Source organism: Eublepharis macularius, chromosome 13 (genome assembly GCF_028583425.1).
Source record: "Eublepharis macularius isolate TG4126 chromosome 13, MPM_Emac_v1.0, whole genome shotgun sequence".
Taxonomy (NCBI): domain Eukaryota; kingdom Metazoa; phylum Chordata; class Lepidosauria; order Squamata; family Eublepharidae; genus Eublepharis; species Eublepharis macularius.
Genome location: NC_072802.1, coordinates 66,066,273 through 66,090,138, shown reverse-complemented (window position 1 = coordinate 66,090,138; position 23,866 = coordinate 66,066,273). Strand labels below are relative to the sequence as shown.

The window sequence follows — 23,866 nt, the reverse complement described above, 5'->3', positions numbered from 1 at the left end:
ACCCCTAAGATCTCCAGGAAAACTGCCCCAAACTCCTTAGCCTTGCCTTGTGGGTCAGGCTTTGTTCTCCCAGTCTCTCTGCCAGCTCTCAAGAGACCAGCACAAAATCATTCCAACGTCACTCCACTCTTACTTGCTCTATGGCTCGCTGCACTGTGCATTCCACTTGCATCCTTTTCAAGGATCCACTGCAAACCTCTGCGTGTTTTATTTGTGGCAGAAAACGTACTGTCTATTTTGACATGTTGATTACATGTTATTTACTATAATTATGCAAGTATAGATTCTATCAACATTCAACACACGCCCCCTCTCCCAAGGAACTAGGATATTCCAACAGAAAATGAGCAAAATGAAGATGCCAGTGAATGACAATGGCAGGCGTGATTGGATAGGGTGGAGTATGCAGAGGGGTAGTTGGTGTGGAGAAATCAGCACTGGTAATGAGACAGGAAGCCTATGTCTCGATTCAATCCAGGTGGATGCGTTGTCCTGAGCTTCATTATCAGTTGCAATTCAGCAGTCTCTCTTTCTAATCTCCGTTTGAAATTCTTCTGCAAGAAAACTGCTACTTTTAGGTCAACAACTGAATGTCTTGGAAGGTTAAAATATTCTGCCGCTGGTTTTTCAATGTTGTAATTTCTGACGTCAGACAATGCATCCACCTGTATTAAATTGAGACCCAGGCTTCCTGTCTCATTATCAGTGCTGTCTTCTCCACACCCACTACACATTATCCCACCCTATCTAATCACGCCTGCTATTATCATTCACCGGATATTGTCATTAACCTTCTATTGTCATTTGGCATCTGAAATCACCCCACTGTCCAAGATCTAAGGACAGATGGACTCACATTCTAGCTGTATCTGAAGAAGTGAGCTGTGACTCACGATAGCTCCACCAATTTAGTTAGTCTTATAGGTGCTACTGGACTCTTGCTTTTTTTCTCCTGCTACAGACAAACACGGCTGTTCATCTTGATCTAGAGTCAAATAGGAAGCCCAACTAGTGAACTGGCATGCATGGTAACTAATTCATCGTTAAATTCTACATATTATGCTATAGAATACATTTGTTATGCAGGCATTCCATGTAGCTTAATCCATTGTTATCTACCAAGAGCAGTGGAGGCACGGTGTAGGAGTAAAATCCCAAGATCACGAGGACCATAAATTAATTTGTGGAAGTGATTAAAACAATGTGGATCTCTTTTGCTTGTCCAGCCTCTAGCTTGGAGAGCCAGATTTCTTCCCCAAGAACTCGAGAGCTGGTTTTGGCTGTAATCCGTCACTGGGTACCCAGATCTAGAGATAAGTAGCTTTTTAAAATGGTTTATGGGACAGGGGGATACTCTGTGTGTACCCACATTCAGCTTTAACACAGCATTATAAATCTCATGCCAAATGGATCAAAAGTCTGACCGGCAAATGAAGCTTAATCCCTTGGACCCTTCGCCAGAGCCATAATTTCACCCTACCTATAGCGAGTCGGCATGCAGTAATTCAAGCCAGAGGTTATCAACGAATAACCTCCTTCCAAATGACTGAAGATTACTTTTAAAGATCAGTACGGGAAATCTGATGAAGTCGACACTGGTGTTCAACCGAGATTCAAAAGGTTGGGCTGTATAATTTCACGAGAACATAATTCTATGCCATCAAGCTATCAGGGGCTGACACACATTATGCCGTATATTTTCTCCTCTTTGCAGGGAAAGACAACCCTGACTCCCAGAGAAAATCTGGCTGAGGTAAGTTTCAGGCTACAGGGTTACTTCTTGTTTTGGGACACTGGAATTATTTCACTGTATGTCACTTCCGTTCACGTACACAACCTGAAATCAAAGAAATAACTCAAGATTTCTTTTGACGCACTTGGCAGGGTTCTTGAACAGTGGATTAAAGAAAGGAACGGCCAGTGATTGAATTAATTATTTATTGGATGTATGAGTATTTACTGGATAATTATTTATGACTATTTATTGTATTTATTATATGCACTCGAGCACGTTGTCACTTTAAAAATTTAAATGTAAAAATGTCTAAAAATTTACTATTATAGATTGAAATAGTTTGATACATCCTTGGGGAGAGGGATAAGGTAAAAAAGGTAAAGGTAGTCCCCCTGTGCAAGTACTGATTCATTACTGGGAGGATGTTGCATCACGTTTTCTTGGCAGACCTTTTGTTACGGGGTGGTTTGCCATTGCCTTCCCCAGTCATCTACACTTTACCCCCAGGTAACTGGGTACTCATTTTACCGACCTTGGAAGGATGGAAGGCTGAGTTAACCTTGAGCCGGCTTCCTGAACCTGGCGCTCCGTCAGGATCGAACTCAAGTTGGGAGCAAAGCTTGGGCTGCGGTACTGCAGCTTACCACTCTGTGCCACGAGGCTCCTACCCTTTCTTTTTTGTAGTAGTTACTCCCAAGGAAGCCCTTTCTTAGTTTGCCACGTATACAACCTGTGCACATGACATAGTGACTGAGCCAAAAACCAGGGCCGGATCGATGGGGGGCGGGGGGGTAGTCTGCCCCCGGCGCCACCAGGGAGGGAGCGCCGGGAGCAGGGGCCGGCTGCCAGAGGGTGCAGGCAGCAACACGGGCAGCCTTGCAGCCCCCCACGCTGCCTTTCGCCTGCCCCGCAGGACAGGGGGTGGCCGGCTTGCCGTGCACCCCCTGTCCTGCAGGGCAGGCAAAAGGCAGCGCGGGGGGGCTGTGGGGCCGCCCGCGCTGCCTTTTGCCTGCCCAGCAGGGCAGGGGGTGCCCGGCAAGTCGGCCGTCCCGTCCTGCAGGGCTGGCGAATGGTGCAGGTGGCTTCACAGCCCCCTGCGTTGCTTTTGCCTGCCCTGTAGGACAGGGGGTGCACGGCAAGCCGGTCGCCACCTGCCCTGCACGGCAGGCAAAAGCAGCGTGGATAGCTGCGAGGCTGCCCGTGCCATTCGCCTGCACCGAAGTGACGTCATCACGCAGAGCGGGAGCGCGCGCGCACAAAGAAGCCCAGCGAAGGTTGCCCCGGGCGTGGGCAACCCTAGATCCGGCACTGCCAAAAACGTATGGATGCCATGTCATATCGCTGCCTTATTCGGAAAATGGAATACTGCTGGGCCCATCCTTTGTATGCATACTCTGCATCCCTTCACCTTGATGAAATTCTGGGCGCTTTGGGGATTTTATTATTTATTTATTTATATTCAATTTATATTCTGCCCTCCCTGCAGCAGCAGGCTCAGAGTGGATTACAACCAACATACAATTTAAAATTACATTAATTTAGTTTAGTTTATTTGGTGTTTAACCCGCCCTCCCCACAAGTGGGCTCAGGCCGGGGTACAACAGTCATAAAATACAATTGCATAGCAAATTCTACAATAAAATTCAGCAATTAAAATTTTATACACACACAAAAACCTGATATAGTTAGCTACACATTCCTGCCTCCAGCATACAAAGAGGAGGTAGACAGACACACGAGCTGTACTTGAATACCAGAGACCGGTGGGAGGCTCAATGATTAAACAGTTAATACCAGTTTAAAAACCATAAACACTCAAAATTACATATTTGAAATACAAATATATATACATAGCAGCACAATAATCCAACCGACCACCCTTTGACCATCTCCAGAGCATCCTATGAACAGTTAGCAGGTGCCACCACAAAACAGCAGCTATTGTGGCACGTCCAATCACAAAATGCTGGCCAAGCGTCTTCCGGTGACCGAGGCAGCTGCTTCCCAATGGGTGACCCCTGCTGATAAAACAGCAACCTCCTCCTGTGCTTTTCTGAAACACCTCCTGATCCAAGATTGTGGAGGAAAGCCAGGACTGGCTCTTGGCTTTGGAGGAGAAGAAAAAGGGTGCCAGGAAACACAATGGTGGGCAATGCCTTGGGGACCCCTGCTCTGTTTTTATCCTGCCCTTTCTTCCAGGAACCCATCCGTGGTTGTTCCCCCTTCCTGTCTCCATGTTATCCTTGCGGTAACTCTGTGAGATAGTTGCAGGCAAGAGCTGAATGGGGAAGAAGAGCGGGGTGGGGCAAGGCAACAAAAACACAACAGACAACAGTGTTGGGAGTTGAAAGAGGCCACAACTTTATTCATATTACAGCTCGCAAAGCACTGGCGCCTGTGTAGGGCACTGATCTGAGCATCAGCTGACCCGCCTGCCAGCCAATGACTTCCACACCCCCTCAGACCACTGATGAAGGGGGGGAACCATGGGATGACAATAAGGGGGATACCACCCCTGTGTGGATCTGCCACCTGGGGGTGAAGCAGATCTGATAGCCCCGAGCTGGGCATGCATCTGCTCCCAGACCCCTTAAGAGGACGCCCATAACAGGGAAACTGATCTTGCGGACTTTGTTTCCTCACAAACGGATCGGTGCCCAATGCCCAACTCGTGTGTTCACTCCAAAGTTGTGACAAAAGAGAGGGCTGGGCAGGATGCCGGCCAAGTGCTGAGGGGCGGGGGCCAGCTCCCCTTTCAGCAGATGTGCGCGGACTGCACCCCCAGGCCCTCTGTGCTTCCCTGCCCCTCGCTGCACATGGCGGCCACCATGCCCTCCCCACCCTCCTCCCCACGCGGTCTGCAAGGTGAGTCTGGGGGCCGGTGTTTGTGGTGGACAGTGAATCCTTAAGAACACACGGTGATCTTCATAGCTGAGTGGGGACTTGAACTTGGCCTAAGACAAAAGCTTTAATATATATAAAAAGCTTTTATATAATGTATAAAACAATATGAACAAATAAAAAAACTGAACTAAAAAGCATATGTAGAAATTAAAAAGCAGTAATAAGAACCAGCACAGTCGACAAAAATATAAAGATGAAAAGAAAAAACGTGATAGGGACATTTGCTCATCTCTAACTAGGATTGGTTGACACCCGAGAGAATTTTACACAGAAAAGTAGCCCGTCAAGGTATGCTACTTATCCCTGATATCCTAGTTTTCTATGTTCAGGGAGACTTTAGTCCTCTTCTCTCCCACTTGCATTCTAAAGTGGGGCATACTAGAATGAATTTTACCAGGTGGCATGGTATTTTACACAGACCACAGCTTAAACTTTTTAATTTACCAACAGCTGCCCTGGTTAGAACCTCGAAAACATTCCTTAATGGAAGAGATGTTTCTGCTACATTAGAGCTTTCTGCCAAGCCATCTCAACTATAAATCTTAAGTGATGCATGTCAAGGTATTGCTTTAATTACCCATAAAGATAATTGATTGGGGTTTTTCTTTCTCAGAGTGGGGAAAACAGTCCCACTAACACCATAGACTTGCAAGAAGAAAACTCTGCAAATCTTTGAATGGAAGTCAACATTGTTTTTTGATGACAGATACCAAATGCATCTTCATAAACTGGCTTAATTACTAGCACTTGGGTCTCAGCCAAGCCATTCCAAGTAATTTTGTTTAAAAAAGAAAAAAATGGAACTAATTGCATGCTCAGACTTCCCTCCCGGCCAATAAAACAGACTTGACCATGGAAGAAAGTAAACTGTACATGGCAGGGCCCCTGCTTCTATTAAAATGACAAGGCCTCAAAAGAATTTGATTAGGTCCTATTGTTCTGTGGCCCTGACCTGAATATCCCAGGCAAGGCGGGTCTTGTCAGATCTTGAAAGCTAAGCAGGGTCAGACGTGGTTAGTAATCGGATGGGAGACCTCCAAGGAAGCTTCATGTTATGTATTGGGTTAAAATAGGGCTTAGCAAGGCTTCTAATGTATTGAATGTTATGCACTGTGTTGAGCTTCAGGTTACGTCAAGGATCCTAGTGACTGAAATCTCATTGGTTACATTCTATGGGCAGCAGCCAATCGGTCCTCTTTAATAAAGACCAATCGTTGGCCTGCTAGTCCAATACATTGTATATAGTTCATGCAAATGATGGCATTCTAAATCACATGTTCCTATTGGTTACTGGTTATTATCAGGGCGGGGTTTGTGTGTCTATATTGGTTCACATTGAGCTTCTGTCTCAGTCTGCTGTCTGTCTGTTCTGGCTTGCAATAAAGCACGTTGTTTGAGCTGAATTCGCTCTGGGCTGAAATCATTCTGAGCACCAAGCTCAGTACATAATCCTTAGGGTCTCTATGCAGAGGCAGGCACCAACAAACCACCTCTGTTAATCTCTTGCCTTGAAAACCCCAGCGACTGTTGCCGTAAGTTAGATGTGACGTGACAGCCCTCTTCACCACGATTGCTTTGCCCAGCCCAGCAAAAATAGCATGGATTTGACGAGTTGAGATTCCTTCCCTGGAGATGCCAGGGGTTGAACCCTAGAACTTTTAACACAGAAATAAGGTTCTCTGCCACACACCCCTCTGTTGCCAGGAGAAGAGTTCTCCAGCCAGGAGAAGAGTTCTGCTAACCTTGAAAGCTTGCATGCGTCCACGTGCCTCTTAAAGTTGCTCCTAATTTTGATTTTCCCCCATCCCTAATCAATGAAAAGCGCTGCCCTTCAGTCCTTATGATGCATTGTCATAGCAGGTTGTCCTTTTTTTGGAAGAAATGGGATTCCGTAGCGCATTCAACAGGCAGACTAATGAATTCCTTTGATGAATAATTGACTTTGTTGACCTGTTTGAAAAACTGGGGTGATGGTTTTTAACAAGATTATTCTTGGGATTGGATTTACTTATTCTGATTAACGAAAAAAAGCCTATGGTATAGCCACACTAGGGATAACATAGTTTCATTTTTTCTGTCCACCTCCCCAGTTAAAATCAGACTGTAGAGTCAGAAAAGGATAACCCAATTTACCAAGATGCTGGAGCACCAACTCTATGAACAATGGTTGAAGAATTAGGGTGCTTCAGTTCAGAAAATAGAATGGGGAGAAGGGTTATGCCCTGACCTGGATAGCCCAGGTAAGCCTGATCTCGTCAGATCTCAGAAGCTAAACGGGGTCAGTCCTGGTTAGCAATTGGATGGGAGACCTCCAACGAAGACCAGGGTTGCAGAGGCAGGCAATGGCAAACCACTTCTGTTGGTCTCGTGCCTTGAAAAACCCACCAGGGGTCACCAAAAGTCAGCTATGACTTGAGGGTACTCTCTACCATAAGGGTTTATATGATGGTGCCTGGGATGGAAAAAATGGATAAGGAACTTTGTTTCCTGTTTCCAAAATACTTGGACTTAAGGGCCAGCCACACAATGAAGATGCCAGACAGACAAAATAAAATGCTTGTCAATGGACAGCTGGTGTAACTCCTTGCCACAAGGTGTAGCAATAGCTTTAAAATGGGACTAGAAATTCACAGAGAGGTCCATCTGTGGACATCTGCTATGAGGGCCAAATATAACCTCCGTATACAGTACTTTATTTCTATAGCTGCTAGGAGGAAACAAAAGGTGGAGGCATAGGCCCCTGTGCTGTTGGGAGGCATTTAGTGGTCCCCTGTGCTTCACCTCTGTTTTCAATTTCTGGTTGATTCCAGATTTCTACAATCCAAATCTGATTGCACCGTTTATTGGATGTCCCATACTGTTGATTGTATTGACTAACCCTGTGTAATCTGCCTTGAGTGCCAGTAAGAAAGGGAGACTGTAAATAACGTGAATAAATCAAAAAAAGTGCCATCAGGGCACAGCACTCCCCTGGTTTCCTTACAGCCATCTGTCTGGTCAGTGTGGGAAACAGAATATTGGACTGGTCTGACCCAATAGAGCTCTTCTGGTGTTTATTGTGCCACAAAACTGTCTACCCGTTTCTGATTGAATCCTGGGGCTCAAATATATCAGCCAACCAGGTAGCTCTTTCAGCAAGTCCAAGATCTGGTCAGGTGTGGAGGATTTTTAGCAGGAGCTCCATAATTAGGGGGTAGCCCCCTTTCCCAAAGGCTGCTTCTCCTCTTCTTGTTGAACAGAACCTCTGGTCAAAGCCTTGAAAAACCCACCAGGGGTCACTGAAAGTCAGCTATGACTTGAGGGTACTCTACACCAGTGGTTCTCAACCTGGGGCCATATGGCCCCCCGGGGGCCCCAGGATATTCCAAGAGGGCTACAGGTAAAAACTGCATAAATGGGGGCCCACGGCACAAGACTAGGGAGCCACAGAGGGAAGTGAGAAGTGAAGAAAACCGAGAAGTGACCGAGAAAAGAAAACAGTGGGGTGCTGTTTCTTCATGCAAGTGTAACCCTGAGTCCACTAGGGGGAGCTAAAGAGCAGGGGTATTCCATATAAGGAAGAAAAAGCGCAATGTACAAACAAGACATTGAAATAGCCACCTTCAAGTATAACACCTTTACTGGCATATAAAATAGCTTCCTTTATACTGGTAGGGCAAGGGGGGCCACAGGAAGGAAACAAGGTCGGAAGGGGGCCACGGTTGGAAAAAGGTTGAGAAACACTGCTCTACACCATAAGGGCTTCTACAACGATGCCTGGTAGTGCTGAGGCCCAAGAACCTTGGCAGGACACAGCCCTACCCCTGACTTGCTATGGCATAGCAGAAGCTACCATCGCCTAGCCCCTTGGTGTTCTGCGTTGGTGGCGAGATCAATCCCTTCCGGGAAAGCTGAACTCTCCCCCAAGCCTGCTGGGGAGACTGAGGAGTGATGGCAACTAGGAGGAACAGCCGCCATCTCCACTCTCACAACTGCTCCCCCTTGTCTGCGTGGCACTGGTTGCTGCTCCTAGCGGCAATCAGTACGTGGTTGTGGAAGGAGCAGCTGCCACCTGCTTTCACTGTGTAAATGAGGGCACAGGGCACACAGGACAATGAGGGAAAGGCAATGGGCTTAGGTGGGGAGGTCCGAGTTGTATCCTCCGTCCTAAGGATCTCTCTGCAGAGCATCTTCACATCAGTAACACCACGAGGTGCATTAGGAGTTCCAAAACGAGAGAAGAAAAACGAGACAGAATATCTGCAGCATCATTTTATTTACCGAGGAACAGAGGCTTACAGCCTCAGAGGTTTTTTTTTGTTTTTTTGTAAACTGGCGTTAACAAAGGTTTATGTACAACCAAAGTTTGCTTTCTATTCAGTTTTTAAACATGCTTAAAAATTAAACCACTTATACAAAAGAAAACTTTAAAAACCATTTGCGAGTAGTTGAAGTGGGTTTTTTTTTTAAGTCGACTAACTTCTGTGCAAAATACTGCTTTTACGTATTGCTCCGTCATAGTTATCAATACAATAGAGAGGAAAGAATTAAAATGAAGCCAACGGGGGGGGGGGGGGGGAATCAAGAACTTTTGGCTGAGGATCCCGATATTTTCTTTTGTAGGCATTTAAGATCACGTGTAAAATGCTTAAGAAATGTATCTGTTATTGTACTTCCTACCACTCTGGAAGGCTCAGCGTGGATTCATACAACGGTTTTGTCCTCTGGGAGATTGCATTTAACGGAGAATCACATGGAAGTGGGTTGCAAGAAGAATCTGGCACACAGTGGATCTGCTGGTCAAGATGGATTCATGGATGTCTTGTTGACTTGTAATTATGAAACACGGTGGCCCACCCTCACAACCTATTTCCCCCTTATGCCTCCAGTACATGTTGACTGCGTCCATCAATGTCCTTCCACCCTCACTACAAATTAGGTCTTAACTGTAGCTTCGTTTTCACCCTTCTACCTTTCAGTTTTTAACTGGAGAAAGGAACTCACAACTGGGAGGTAAAAGATTTGTTTCTTCACAGCATAAAATATTTTTGATATAGTTTCAATGCTTTTCCTACCTAGAAAAAAAATTAAATTCTGAAAGCACAAGGCAAAAAACTCTGCCGGTACCAGCTCATTCTCTCACCTTAGCATGATTAAACAGGCATCAAAATCTGCAGCCGCCAAACAACCGCCATGTTCTATCATGAAGTCTAATCATTAGCAGACACTGAAGTGCCAATTTCACTTTGAAGAACGTGCATATTGAAGTCTCGCTCTTTTTTGTTTATTGTAGGATGACATATTCCTTCCCCCCACTTCATTTCCATATAATTTAACAAGAAAAATGTCCAATCCCATCTATTTGGCTGCTTCAGTTGAGAGAGAGAGACCGACCACTTGGGGAAAAACACACAAAAAAGGAATTCTGAACATTGTTTTCATCAACGTCCTTCAGTTCTTTATTAAAAGATTATTTTTAAAAAATCCATCGCAGGCTGTAACCATCTTGATTTCCAAAGGCGAACCATTCCCAGCTTTGACAAATGGGAGAAGACAGCTTGGAATGAGCGTGGTGCGCCTTCAATGCCAAACAGTAATGCACTTGAGAACAGTTTTCACCCTATATGTCAGGGTTCCGGCCAAGGCCTATATATATATCTTGCTAACCATAAGGCACTTACCTACTTTTACAGGGGAAGGAAAGAGGGTTGAGGCAAGAACTCAGTGTATCATGCAAGTTTAAAGACAGCGTCCCACTGAAAGAACGTCTTTTAAAGACCTCGCAGCTGATGGCTCATTGTATAAACCAGTCAAATAAATTGCACTGCCGCTGCAGATCATATCAGGTCCGCCCGATGGTAGCGGCTCCATTAGTCCGGGATCTTTGGTGGTCATATTTCACAGAAACAATAAGGAAAAGCAGAAGGGTTACTCCTTGGATAGCCGCCAACAAGAAAAAGTAGTAATTTAAATGGCACCCATTTATGTTACCTAAGAAGAATTAGAAAAAAGAATTATGAATAAAACAAATTAACCCAATTTCATTAGAAACAGGATTCAGGCTGTAGATTCAGGCTCCTCAGACAGCAGTCTGGGGGTCAAAAGGATATATTGCCACACAAGCTGTGACTCCCACATTCTGTGGTCATACTTCATCCATCTAGCGGTTATCAGTTTCCTAACGGCAGAACTACACACTGGTCTTCCTTACCCTTGAGATTATTCTGCCACACTGTGATGAAAGTGCCAGGGGCCTGAAGCAATTAATTTGGGGGCAGAATTTGGCTCAGAGGCTACCAGCTGAATCCTCTTGGTTTCTAGCACTGCATCACTTTAATTAGTAATCCAGTCCAAAGCATTTTGGGCTAACTTGGCAAATCTGGGTAAGGTAACCAGTCTGTGGTCTGCAGTATATAAACAAACAGCAATGCCATAAGGGATGTGGAAAGATAACATATGAAATAGCTGCATGCCCTTACTCTCATTGATTTATCTAGCTTAGGACACTAAGGAAGTAGGGGCTTTTTGCAGGGTCTGGGGCACAGGTCTTTCTCTCAAAGCCTACTGTCTGAGTTCCTGGGTAATGCTATGAACTGAGCCTGGGATATGATGCATTTACCACTTATCTATGGCACCCTCTGTTGCTAGACAACAGAAAAATGCATTATTGGAAAGGGGCAGTATTTGCTTTGTGCCCTGTCTGTAATGAAACGTGCCCCTGTGTCACCGTGACAGGGCACAGATGTTTAGGGCTGAATGGACTAGGAGATTCTCCTGAGGAACTGCACTGGTGCTTCACTGGTGCAGCTCCTAAGAAATCTTCTGTCCCAAAGGGAGAGGCTCAGCATATATTGCAGGAGTCCTACTCTAGCCAAAGCACAATAAGGTGCATTGGAGCGTGTGTTGCATTCACAGGGGAGACCCCAACTTGGTCACGAAGCTGCATTCATTGCAACTTATTCCCAAGATGTGCAATAACTGCCTAGTCTTGGGTCAGGCCAAAAGATGCATCTGTTGCAGTAATATAGATTAAAGCACACTGCAGTAAGCGGCATAAAGCAATACACTAGTATTCTAGGTGAACTTCTAAACTTTGCATGAATTGTCTGTGTTTCTTTTTTTTGCAGAATGTTAGGTAACGAAAATAGGTGTCCTTTTCGTCTTTGACAGCCAATTAAAAATAGTGGACTCTATCTAGATTAATGTTCCTCTATCAGATAATGAACTAATGGTGATCTACCAACTTAACTCTGTCATTTCTCACAGACTTATAGTTTTGTTCTGCAAATTGGATATAACATCACTTTTTGGCTAATTAGAAGGTTATACAATAGAAATTATGAATATCTAATGAAGCATCAAACCAATCATAGTTTGTTTATGCTATCACATGAAAAGATCTTAGATATTTGCATAAGATAACCTATAAAACATGCACATTCAGATTGTATGTTAGAGTTCTGATTGGAAGAAATCTCATGAGAATCTAGGTGAGAATTTTATCTTTGCATTGTATGCTACGGGAATCTTAATACATTTCATAGAAACTTTGTTTTAAACTTAAGAGTTAATTAGGAAATGTTAGCAAACCTAATTCTTATTGCCTTTCTGCATCCTGTTTTTGTAGGATTTATATTAATAACCATATACATTTTGATAACTTGCTTCATTAAAAGACTAGACTTTAATTTCAATAAAAGCAATAAATAAACCCTAGAAAGGTGTCTATGTACTTTGATGAGGAAAAGCATTGCAAAAAGGACTCTATATAAAGAATGTACTGACAAGCAGAATTTGTTCAAAGAACAGTCCTGTTCGACAGGCCTTGCTAATTGCTGAAAGCTATTCAAGAGTCAAAGACAAATCTTTCTTTTGAGATAGTAGGATCTTTGGGAAGGCACGGATAAGACAGTCGGTTACACATCTGGTCCAATAGTTGCCAACCAGACAGCTCGTGTGAGCTCATTAAGTGGAGCCTAACAGCAAACACGCCCATTTGTCTTCAGTATCCAATACAAAAGAATACTGTCTGAGAATTATGACATTCTCATCAAACATATTACAATAATCACCGATAAATTTATTCCTTTTGAATAAAGAAAACTGTCATTCTTTCCCCTAATCATTACACAGGATACATTCTTGACTCGAGTTGGTTTGTTATGACAAAATTGGTGTGACAAAAGTTGCTGGACTCAATCCAGCAACTTGTCAAGTCCTCATGTTACTTTTATTTTTTTACAAGCTAACTATAAGATTTTTTTTTTTGCACCATTCATTTCATGTAGTGGGAATACTGGTCCATCTAGACCAGTACTGCCTGCTGTGAAAAAGATGATTCCTAGTATCTGCTACCCCAAATGCTCAAACTTCAGATGTCAAGAGATTGAACCTGAGACTTTCTACATGTAAACCACATATCCTAATACGGAATATGACCGTGTCTCTTGTCCTTCAATTTGCAAACACAGCCAACTTCAAAGGAAAGTTTTGGAACTGCCTTTGGGGCCTGACACATTCCTTCAACATCCTTTGAGAAGTGGAGTTGCCAGGAGCCTGAAGAAAAAGCGTCCTGTCTCTTTAACAGAAGCTTGATGGAATGTTAATTAACCAGGTGATTTCACCTGCCCATCTCCACACACTTCACATCCATTAAAGAGACAGGACATATTTCCTCCAGGTTGTTGGCAACGCTATTCAGAAATAGCAGTGATTGAACTGTTTCCAGTGTGAACCTAAGGAGAGGGATTTTTTTTTGCCATCAACTCCCAGTTAATTTATATGGGCTTCATAGGATTTTCAAAGCAAGAGGCATTCAGAAACGGTGTGGCCTCTGCGTAGGAACCCTGGGCTTCCTTGGTCATCTCCCATCCAAGTACTAACCAGGGCTGACTCTCCTTTGCTTCCAAGATCTAAAAAAGATTGGGTTAGCCTAGGCCACACTTGCTTAATGCAAGAGCCACACAGAATAAACCTGAGATGTTTGAGAGCCACAAGACATGATGCATTGAAGTGACTTCAGAGGAAGAGGCGGGTTTGGGGGAGTGCCGTGAAATGACATCACAGGAAGGGGTGGGGTTTTGGCACAGTATGCTGGGAGTGACATCATCAGAAGGGGTGGAGCTTGGGAAGGACTACCACCTAACCCTTGACCTGGAAGTGACATCACAAAAAGTGATGTCATCCTTGCAAGGCACCACCTCTAGAGTATTCTGGCTAAAGACTCCAGGTTTTTTTTTAGTTGGAATTGGCAACCCTAATGTTTTATTGAAAATAGGAAATACATGGAAAGAAAGAAGGAAGGAAAAAACAAAAGGGAGGGAGGGAAAGACATGGAAATATGGAAAGGAAGAAAAAGACAGACATGGAAAGAAGGAAGGAAAAGACAAAAAAGAAAGAAGATATGGAAAGAAGGAAGGATAAAAAAGGAAAGAAAGATAAGGAAAGAAGGCATGGAAAGAAGGAAAGAAATACACGAAAGGAAGGAAGGAAGACATGGAAAGATATGGAAAGATATTAAAAGAAGTAAAGCGAAAGGAAGGGAAAGATTTTGAAAGGTATGAAAAGATGGAAAGAAGAGGAAGGAAGAAAGGAAAGAAAGGAAGGGAAGGAAGGAAGGAAGATACGGAAAGGGAAGGAAGGAAGGAAGATATGGAAAGGTATGGAAATATATGGAAGGAAAGAAGGAAAGAAGAGAAAGGAAGAAAGAGGAAGGAAAGAAAAAGAAAGATGGAAAGAAGAAAGAAATGGAAAGAAGGAAAGAGAAAGGAAGGAAGGAGGGAAGAAAGAAAAATCAAGGAAGGATCACAAAAGCAGAGCCACACAATCTTAAAGCAAGCACATGTCCTCTGAAGCAAACACATTCCCTGCTCCTCCATCTCAGCTGTCCTGCACACACTTATGGGTGCGCCAGTCCTCCATGCAACTAACGAGGCTTCCGCCCATGCAAAAGCCCCCCGGCGCAGGCTGTGCTTCATACCATGAGCGGCTCTCGGCAGCTGCGCACTTGCCTTCTCGGGAGTAAGCCGGAAAGCAGGAAGTCCTGGGCCACCTCTGCCTTGGCGCTTCCTTGTCGTGTCTTCACTCCTCTCTTTCCCCTTCCCCCCAACTGCCCTTCCCGGGGCCGGCAAAACTCAGTGCTTGCAGAGGAGTGCCCAGCAAAGCGAGGAGGGGTGGGCTGTCCTAGGCCATTCAGGTTATGGCAAGTCAAGTTACATCTTCCTAAGTCAATTGGCTTAGAAGGGTGCAACTTTGTTTAGGTCTGCACTGTAAATTAAACAAGCTCATTGGCAGGATATGACCCTTGGGGGAAGAAATGGGGTCTTGCTGTTGGTTCATGTCCGAAACAACAACAACACCAATATAATATGAAGGGACCCTAAAAACCCTCCAGAAACTGAGCAGACTGGATCATTACTGTTATTACACGAAAATGGACGGGGCGGGGGAAGAATCCAGTTGAAGCCCCATCAATCCTTGCTTTACGCAGCAGCAAGGTGAAATTACTTTAATTACTGAAACTTAAGATTCAATTAGAGGAATTTATAATCAAAAGCAGTAAAAGAAGACAGAGAACTAAAGCTCTTCCCTTGACATTTAAAATACAATATATTTCAGCTGAAGAGTGCAAGTGTTTTAAAAAAGTAGTAATTTTCCCTTTATGGGTCAGGATGTTAACTCCATACAATCTCTTGTCTATTTTTTTTTTAACGGCAGAAATAATTTAATTGTTTAAGTGAGAGGCTGGAACTTGAGAGGCCACAGATAAATTAAGCTACACGATCTGGCAAAGAGCAGCAGCGGAGAGAACACAGCTCCGTACCTTGGGGAGGGGGAGCAGAACACAGTTCAATTAATTGGAGAAAGCAAAAGATAAGACTCTCTCATTTCTCTTTTAGCCCGGTGGACCTTCCTTCGTGGCAGCCGCTCTCTCAGTCTTTGACCTTCAACAGCAGCCCGTACATGGGCTTTCTCTGTGGCGGCCCCTATCCTATGGCACGGCCTGCCTGAGGAGGTCGGGAGAGCCCCCACTCTCCTGGCCTTCCACAAACGATGCAAAACTGAATTATTCAAAAGGGGCTTTTACGCAGATAGGAGGGATATATTGTAGGGAGATGATCTCAAAGACATGTTTCACTAAAGAAATAAGGACCATAGACTTCACCACTATCTTACCATGTGTTCTATCTATTGCTTTAAGTATGAGCTCCTTTGCTTTAAAGCCTGTTGCTTTAAGTATGACCCTACTGGGCAGTTCTACGCTGTCTAATGTCAGTTCTAAAATTTTCTGCAGGGGAACTGATCTCTGTGGCCTGGAGATCAGCTGTAACTGTGGAAGATCTCCAGCCACCACCTGGAGGTGCACTCTACTTACAGTTTTCACTGCATAAGGGCAAGGAGCAAGCTCTTTCAGGAAAGGGGGGGGGTGGGCTGTTCAAAAGCCACTTTGGAACTTTGATGTCATCCTAGATCACTTTTTATAGACCTCTGCTGGGAAACTGGTCATAGAAAATTGTGGAAGGGCCATGGCTCAGTGGCAGAACGTCTGCCTGGCATACAGAAGGTCCCAAGTTCAATTCCCAGCTTCTCCAGTTAAAGGGACCAAGTAATGTGAAAGACCCTGGAGTGCCATTGCCAGTCTGGTCTGATTCTGTACACACAGAGAGATAGGAGCTTAAAGACGTTGTATGTTTACTGTGCTCAATGCCTTTCATCAAAGCACTGTGGTACTGTCTCTTTAAGGTAAAACTTACCAAAATCGGCATGATTGCTCATCCAGCCAATTGACTTAATAGACACCAGTGCTAACAACCCGGAGCCCACGAAAGATCCAATTCCGGAAAAGAAGAAAAAGAGACCCATAATTGCACTTTGCATCGATTTGGGAGCGGCTGAATAGGCAAATTCCAGACCTGGAATGAAGAAACAGGGAAAAGACGTAAGTAGGATCGACTGAGATTGGGATGCATTTTTCCATCTGTAAAAGGGCCCCCGAGGCTTGTGCTCCGATTCCCTAACAAGTGTGTGGATGCATTTGGTCAACTTCAAGCCATCCGTTTGTACAATGGGAAGGGTAACAACCTATCTGGAGGAGGTACTGCAAAGAAAAAGGGAGGTAGTCTCGGACAGGTTACAGCCTACTACAGAAAAGAGAAGCAAACAGTAAAAAACTGGAAACCCGTCAAAACTAGAGATGGGGCAGGGGAAGGTGGTGTTTGCATGAAATGATCTCTCGTATCTTATTCCTCACCCTTACCAGACTCACTCTCACCCTTTCTTCCTCTTTTGAGGCATTCCCACCCACCACATTGCCAGCTGCAGGTACTGATCTCATGCCAACATCGCTACAAGTTTTCAAAACCAGCTTTTTAAGTTTCATGATCGGCTTGTGGGAAACCCAGAAAAGAGTCCATGCTCTCTTTGCACACATGCTTCAATGCACCTTTGCCAGAACAAAGAGCTGAATGAATGAATTTATTTGCAGTCAGAGACCATTACAATGGCAATACATCCTAATCAATCAATAAAATAATTAAATCCAGCGTAAAAATGTAAAGGGCATAGAAAAATACATTTAGCATTTAAAATCTTATCTTAAAATGTATATAGTTCTCTGGGAACCGCAGGAATTCTAATATTTAAAACATTGACGTTAAAATAGTGAAAATCGTAAAAAGAGTAGGAGACTATGTATGGCTATTCTTTTTATTATGGAATCTAACCAAATAGAGACAGAATTTGGCTATCTGCCTGGAGATAGTTGGATTTTCATCAATTAGGAGTTTCTCCAGGCAGGCCTTATTTGCCTTTGCAATTGGTGTGTCTAAGAGTGGGGAAATAAACTTGTCCCTATAGACTTGATGGAAAGGACGACGAAAGAACATATGAATAAGTGATTCCACTTCACCAACGGAGCAACGGCAGCGTCTGTCCTCATATGGGATCTTTCTATATTTCCCTTCAATGGAAATCGGGCAAGGTGAAAGCTCTTCTATAAGATGGGACATCCAAATGAGTGAGATATCTGGCCATACCCATCACATATCTAGATTCCCTTGTTCCTCCAAGGACCACAACCAACTCATCCACGATGTGAAGAATTCATCTCTTTTTGCTGTGGAATAGCGCCATGAGGTCTGTTTTGGGGGGGAAGGAGAGGCAACGCATACTAGCCCCAATTTCAGATTTCCTCAGTCTCTAGGTGGTTTTATTGTGTTATGTAGTAGTTAGAGTGAAAGACTGGTTCAAATCCCCACTATGCCATATGAACCTGCTGGGTGACCTTGGGCCAGCCTAACCTCTTCGAACCAAGGTTGCTGTGAGGAGGAGAGGAGAATTACGTAAAAAGTTTTGGGTCTACATGGGGGAGAAAAGGGAGACCTCAAAAGGCTGCATTTGGCCCAATGGCTGCCAGTGGCTAATCCCTGCTCTAAACAGTTTTGTTTATCACGCTACTTCAGCTGTGCTTTGCGATCTCATGAGCTTCTCTTCATCCACAGAAAGCAGCCTAAAAGAAATGGCTCGGACTTTGCAGAGATGCTTTAAGTTAACATGTTATCAACTTTATACAGCAACTTTATACATTGATACCTTGACCTGGATAGCCCAGGTGAGCCTGATTTCATCAGAGCTCAGAAGCTAAGCAGGGTCAGCCTTGGTTAGTAATTCGATGGGAGACCAACAATGAAGACCAGGGTAGCAGAGGCAGGCAACGGCAAACCACCTCTGCCATAAAAACTCCACCAGGGGTCGCCATAAGTCAGCTAGGACTTGAGGACATTTCCCACCACCACATTTAAAGAAGGGGAAGCAGAAGTAATGTTGCTGAATTAAAAAAAAAAGTTGCTCAATTGTTAAGTACCTTGCCTTTTTGCTCCATATGAATTGCAGCTTCTTTTTAAAATGTGCTTTTCGAGCCAGTAATGCTTTATAGGCCGAATCGACGCTACCTATTTGTTTCTGCAGCTTTTTCGCAATTGGCGCGCTATTCATGCAGACACTCACACGCTTTCCCATTCCGCGTGTTCCCCGCCATCACCACGCCACTATTGCACCTTCCCTCCAAACCACGTGATATTCGCGGAAATCCATTTTCTCCCCTTTTTTTCACAGTGCATAAAGGTCGGTATACTGGTAAACCAACCGTAGTGAGCAGTGGTTTGCGTGGGAAGAAACGGTCACCGGAGTCAAGGTATCGGTATACCGGATAATTGACCCTTTAAAAAAAAACAGGAAGTGACGAGCGCCGTCAATTCTGATGGCGGAGGATGGAACCGCCCACTGTGACGCTTTACTCACTGGTGTGTGGAGAACTGATTGCGCCATGAAGACGCACCGGAAGGGTGGATGTGAGGATGCACAGCCTGGTAGCGGAATGAAGGCGATTGCCACGATAGCGCAAGATAAGCGGAAGATGAGTGAGTGTGGATTTGCCCATAATTGTTTTAACTTCTTATTCAAATTCAAGAGCTCTGCTCCACTAGGCGTGCACCCATCAAAAATTCAAATTTGAAACTCTCCAGGTATATCTGATTCCATCTCAAGAAGCCTGGCTTCTCATTATTAGCCTTTTTTGCTCAGATAGTGATCGGAGCATTGAAACAAAAGCTTTGGAAGGGAAAATGAATGGAAGGAGAGGGGGTAATATCGAAAAGCAATTAAGACTGGCAGGTCATCCCCGTTTCCTACTAATCCTTGGCCCATAGAAACGGTTCTTTCTTTCTTTTTTAAAGTTAAGATGCATAGCTGCAAAGATGTATAGCTGCAAAAAATGTTTAAATGAACAGATGGTTGACCTATGTCTGGATGTGTCTGTTTCGGGCGCCCTCCCCTTCAGTTGGAATGGTCACCTCTGCAAGAACGTGGAGACGTTGCTGGAAGAAGAAGGGCCACTTTATCTTCCCCTCTTAGAGCCAAACTACAAGAGATTAATTACACGAGGAGCACATGAAGAGAGTCGCAATGTTATCTGGGAAGCTGAGTTTTAAGAGATTGGAAGGCTTTTTCAATTTCCCCTCTCTACAGAGCCAGGGAGATGGCTGCTCAGAGGGTTTGTTAATTTCCTCTTGGCAGCTTAGAAGGGGAGGTGAAACTGACAGAGCCTTCCAGAGGCAAAGAGGAAATTAACAAACCCTCTGAGCAGCCATCTCCCTGGCTCTGTAGAGAGGGGAAATTGACAAAGCCTTCCGATCTCTTTTAAAACTCAGCTTCCCAGCTAACATTGCAACTCCCTTCACGTGCTCCTCCTCGTGTAATTCGTCTCTTGTAGCTTGGCTCTTAGAGACTACAGACTTGAGGACCATCCAGATGTTTGTCAGAATCAAAAAATAAAGACTGTCATGAATTTCACTACTTCAGGCTGAAGGTGGGGCTACATGTCTGAAGGCTCCCCCCCCCCCAGATATAGGATTTCTTCATGCAGAAAACATGACAAAGAGACGTCTTTTAAAAAAAAATTGCAAGCAGTTCCTCCCTACCCCTACTTAAAGTGTTCAAGTAAGGAATGACCCCATCCTTGCAGGCAAAGTGGTACATCCCAGGAAATGTTTTATGATATGAGTCTCCTTAGGCCCAATTTATGGATGCAGAAAAATGAGCTGGTGGAATTCTGAGGTGGGAGGATGGACTGTACCACTTCAGACTATGGGGAAAGGGTTTTTTTTACATGCTTAATGCTCTCCCATACCCTGACCTGGACAGCCCAGGTGAGCCTGATCTTGTCAGACCTGAGAAGCTAAGCAGGGTCAGCCTTAGTTAGTAATTGGATGGGAGCCCTCCAACAAAGACCAGGTTCACCATGCAGAGGCAGGCAACAGCAAACCACCTCTGTTAGCCTCTTGCCATGAAAGCCTCATCAGGGGGGTCACCATAAATTGACTATGACTTGAGGGCAGGCTTTCATCCCAATCCTCCCCCGTACAATCCCTGGAAATTAGAAACGGAAGTGCTTCTAGCCTAGCATTTCCCCACCATTAATATGCAGAGACTTCGAAGAACCTTCACCGACAGTCTGAAGTGGCACAGTCATTTCACCTGAAGCTTAAGACAGCTCCCCCAAACGCCTTCGGTGATGTGGTAGAACTGCCAGTCTTCAGGTGGAGCCTGGAATTAAAACTGGTCCCCAGGCTATGAGATCAGTTCTCTTGGAGGAAATGGCTGCCTTGGCAGGTGGACTCTGAGGAGCTCCCTCTCCTCTTCACATCCTGCCCTCCTTAGGTGCCACCCCCAAATTTCCCAGGAATTTCCCAACCTGGAGCTGCCAATGGGGTGTCAGAGCCCCATTGGCAGCGAGAAAGCAGCAGCTAGTTGGGACCTAGGTCCCCCCTCCCAAGGCCTCCACCATCGCCCAGCGGTGCCAACTCCTGAGCTGAGTTCTCACTTTTTAACCCAGCTCTCATATGCATCCCCCTTAAATAAGAAGTGTGGATGAATCTCTGCCTCTGCAGTGAGAATTTAAGATCTTTTGGGGAAACAGCTTTAACACTGACACTGAGAGATCTCTGTCTTTTGGTGCCACACCTCTGAAGATGCCAGCCACAGCTGCTGGCGAAACGTCAAGAGCTACAATGCCAAGACCACAGCAATACAGCCCGGAAAACCCACAACAACCATCAGCTTCAACACGTTCCTAATTTTGCATGTGTCAGTCCTTCACAAATGGACACCTCAGATTATCGTGCAGCCAACAATCAGTACAGGAAAGTAAGAACGGACTTTCTGGGGCTTAAATATATTCTTCAGGATATCTGCCTGCAAGATTCCCCTCCGCAAGCCGAAAAATCTGAAATCCTGCCATCTAGTGGTCACAGTAGGATACACAGACTCATGCCTGACTTTCACTGCAATTTTGAGGGGCTGCGGAAATTTCATCCGAAGCAAACCCCAGCTGGGGTGGGGGTGGGGGTGGGGGTGGTCTCCTTAAGCAAAACTCTGAGGCATTTTTGAGAGAAATGGAGGAATTTTGCTAATGTTCTTCAAGGGAGCTTCTGCACATTCGTTTCAAATCTCTTTCCATTTACGTATGATGCAAAGTAGCCTCACGCAGCCACAACATTTATTTGTTTTGCTGCCCTTGAAAGATTGTAAGGTGCTCAGAAGTGGCTGTAGGAAGGTGGGAGAGGCAACTGAAAACAAATTTTATTTTTTTATTTTCTTATATTCCGCTTTCCTTGCAAGCGAGCTCAGAGCGGATCACAAGCGGGTAATAAATACAAGAAAAAACAAATTGCATAGATTAGATTAAAACATATCAAAGTCTAAAACGGACAGCCACACCCATGTTACACGTCACCAAAGCCTTAAAACCTATCCATGGGGCAGGGTGGCCAGCTACAAGATATTTGGGGGGCAACACTCCCTGCCCCCCCGGTAGGAGGCTGGTTTTTTGGCCCACCAGCCTCAACCCTCATAGCCCTGGCAGAACATCTCTGTCTTGCAGGCCCGGCAGAAAGATAATGAATCTGGCTGGGCCTGGGTTTCCATAGACAGAGTTCCAACAGGACCACGCCCAAACTCCTCCCCGCTGGCATAAGCATCAGTGGTCTCCCATCAAGGAGTAGGAGCCAGATCTCAGAACCTGTCAGCCCACGGCCCAGGTTAAGGACCTTTGCTTTCATGGGATTCAGTTTCAGTCTGCTCTGTTTCAACCAGCCAGTCCCAGCCTCCAAAGCCCTGGCCAGATTTTCCAGAGAGGAGTCTGGAATGCCCCAGCGAGAGGTCTGCTTCAGCCTCCTGCCTCTATTTTGGGACCCAGGTCTGCACATGCCCGGCAGCTGCAGAAGACACACTGCTGCCCTGATGCCGTATTTCTGCTCATGAAAATTGCATTTGAGGAAGAGTCTTCTGCAACGTAATGGCTTGCATCTTCTTCAAGCGACATGTTGCTGTATGTATAGAAGGGGGCAAGGGACACGTATGTCCACATCAAGCAAGGAGGACCAGTGCACGGATCAGCAAAGAGCCACGGACAACTGGGTTTGTGTACGACTTGTACAGACAAAGAGAATACTGGCTGCTGTGGTTTGTGTGAATACAGCTGCACCCTGCTATCTCAAATGCAAGCCTTCCTGGATGCTGAGGTCATCTGGAGAGGCCCTGACCAGTTGTTCCACCCATGTCCGTCCCAAAGTTAAAGCCAAGAATGCCATCCATGTAATCGGGGCATTTTTTCTGGGAAAAGAGGTGGTGGAACACAGTGGTGGAACTCAAGACTGCACAATGACATCATGTTGGGTCAGCTGAAACAAGGGGGGAGTTTTTTAAAGTTTAAATTGCCCTTGGCGAAAATGGTCACATGGCCGGTGGCCCTGCCCCCTGATCTCCAGACAGGGGGGAGTTTAGATTGCCCTCCGTGCCGCATGGCGCAGAGGGCAGTCTAAACTCCCCTCTGTCTGGAGATCAGGGGGCGGGGCCACTGGCCATGTGACCATTTTTAAGAGGTGCCGGAACTCCGTTCCACCGCGTTCCTGCTGATAAAAAAAAGCCCTGTGCATAATACCTTTTATTAGGATCAACCCAAAGACCCATAACTGTGTAGGCTTTCAAGTCTGCAGAATTCTTCATCTGGCTAGAGGGGGACAAAATTTTAAAAAATGAAGAAAAAACCCAAAAATTTTCATGTCATGATTTTAAGATCTTGTCATGGAGGTATACAGTAGATCTTCTGGCAGCAAAGAGGAATTGGGTATACAAAATTAGGCCAAGGGGCTTAATTTTTTATACCACAAGAGGAACAAACGGGCCATGTGAGGCAGGGCCTTTTCAGAGTGGCACCCACGTTATGGCACACCCTTTCCTGGGAGGAACCAGCAGCAGCTGCCCCTTGCAACTTTTAGGAAGGCAGATCAAACATACCTCTTCTGGCAAGTTTTTCGGTTTATCCTAGGGCTGACCCTGTTAAAGATTTAAAATGTTTTTCTCAAGAGGTTTTCTTCTTCATTTTATTTAAATAACAATTCTCACTGCTTTCTTGATTGCAGAGTTACTGTCCTTAATTGTGTATGTGAGGGGGTTGTATTTTAATTGTTTGGAGAGCAACTTGCATTTCTTTGTAAGCTGCTTGCGGAGGGGGGAGTGCTATATGCCAAAATGCAAGATAGATAATAATAACAACATTCGATTTATATACTGCCCTTCAGGACAACTTAACGCCCACTCAGAGCGATTTACAAAGTATGTTGTTGTTATCCCCACAACAATCACCCTGTGTGGTGGGTGGGGCGAAGAGAGCTCCGAGAAGCTGTGACTGAC

General features: G+C 45.0%; 1 protein-coding gene across 1 annotated transcript in view; it reads right to left on the bottom strand.

Annotated features, from left to right (window-relative positions):
- Positions 1–8,877: 8,877 nt before the first annotated feature.
- SLC15A4 (solute carrier family 15 member 4) overlaps positions 8,878–23,866 on the bottom strand; it is a 72,770-nt gene continuing 57,781 nt past the window's right edge. The window contains exons 7-8 of the mRNA XM_054996954.1: positions 16,372–16,530; positions 8,878–10,609 (exon numbers count right to left, since the gene is read on the bottom strand). Of these exons, the coding sequence (XP_054852929.1) occupies positions 10,461–10,609; positions 16,372–16,530 (308 nt within the window). The 3' untranslated portion in view covers positions 8,878–10,460. The remainder of the gene's footprint in view (positions 10,610–16,371; positions 16,531–23,866) is intronic.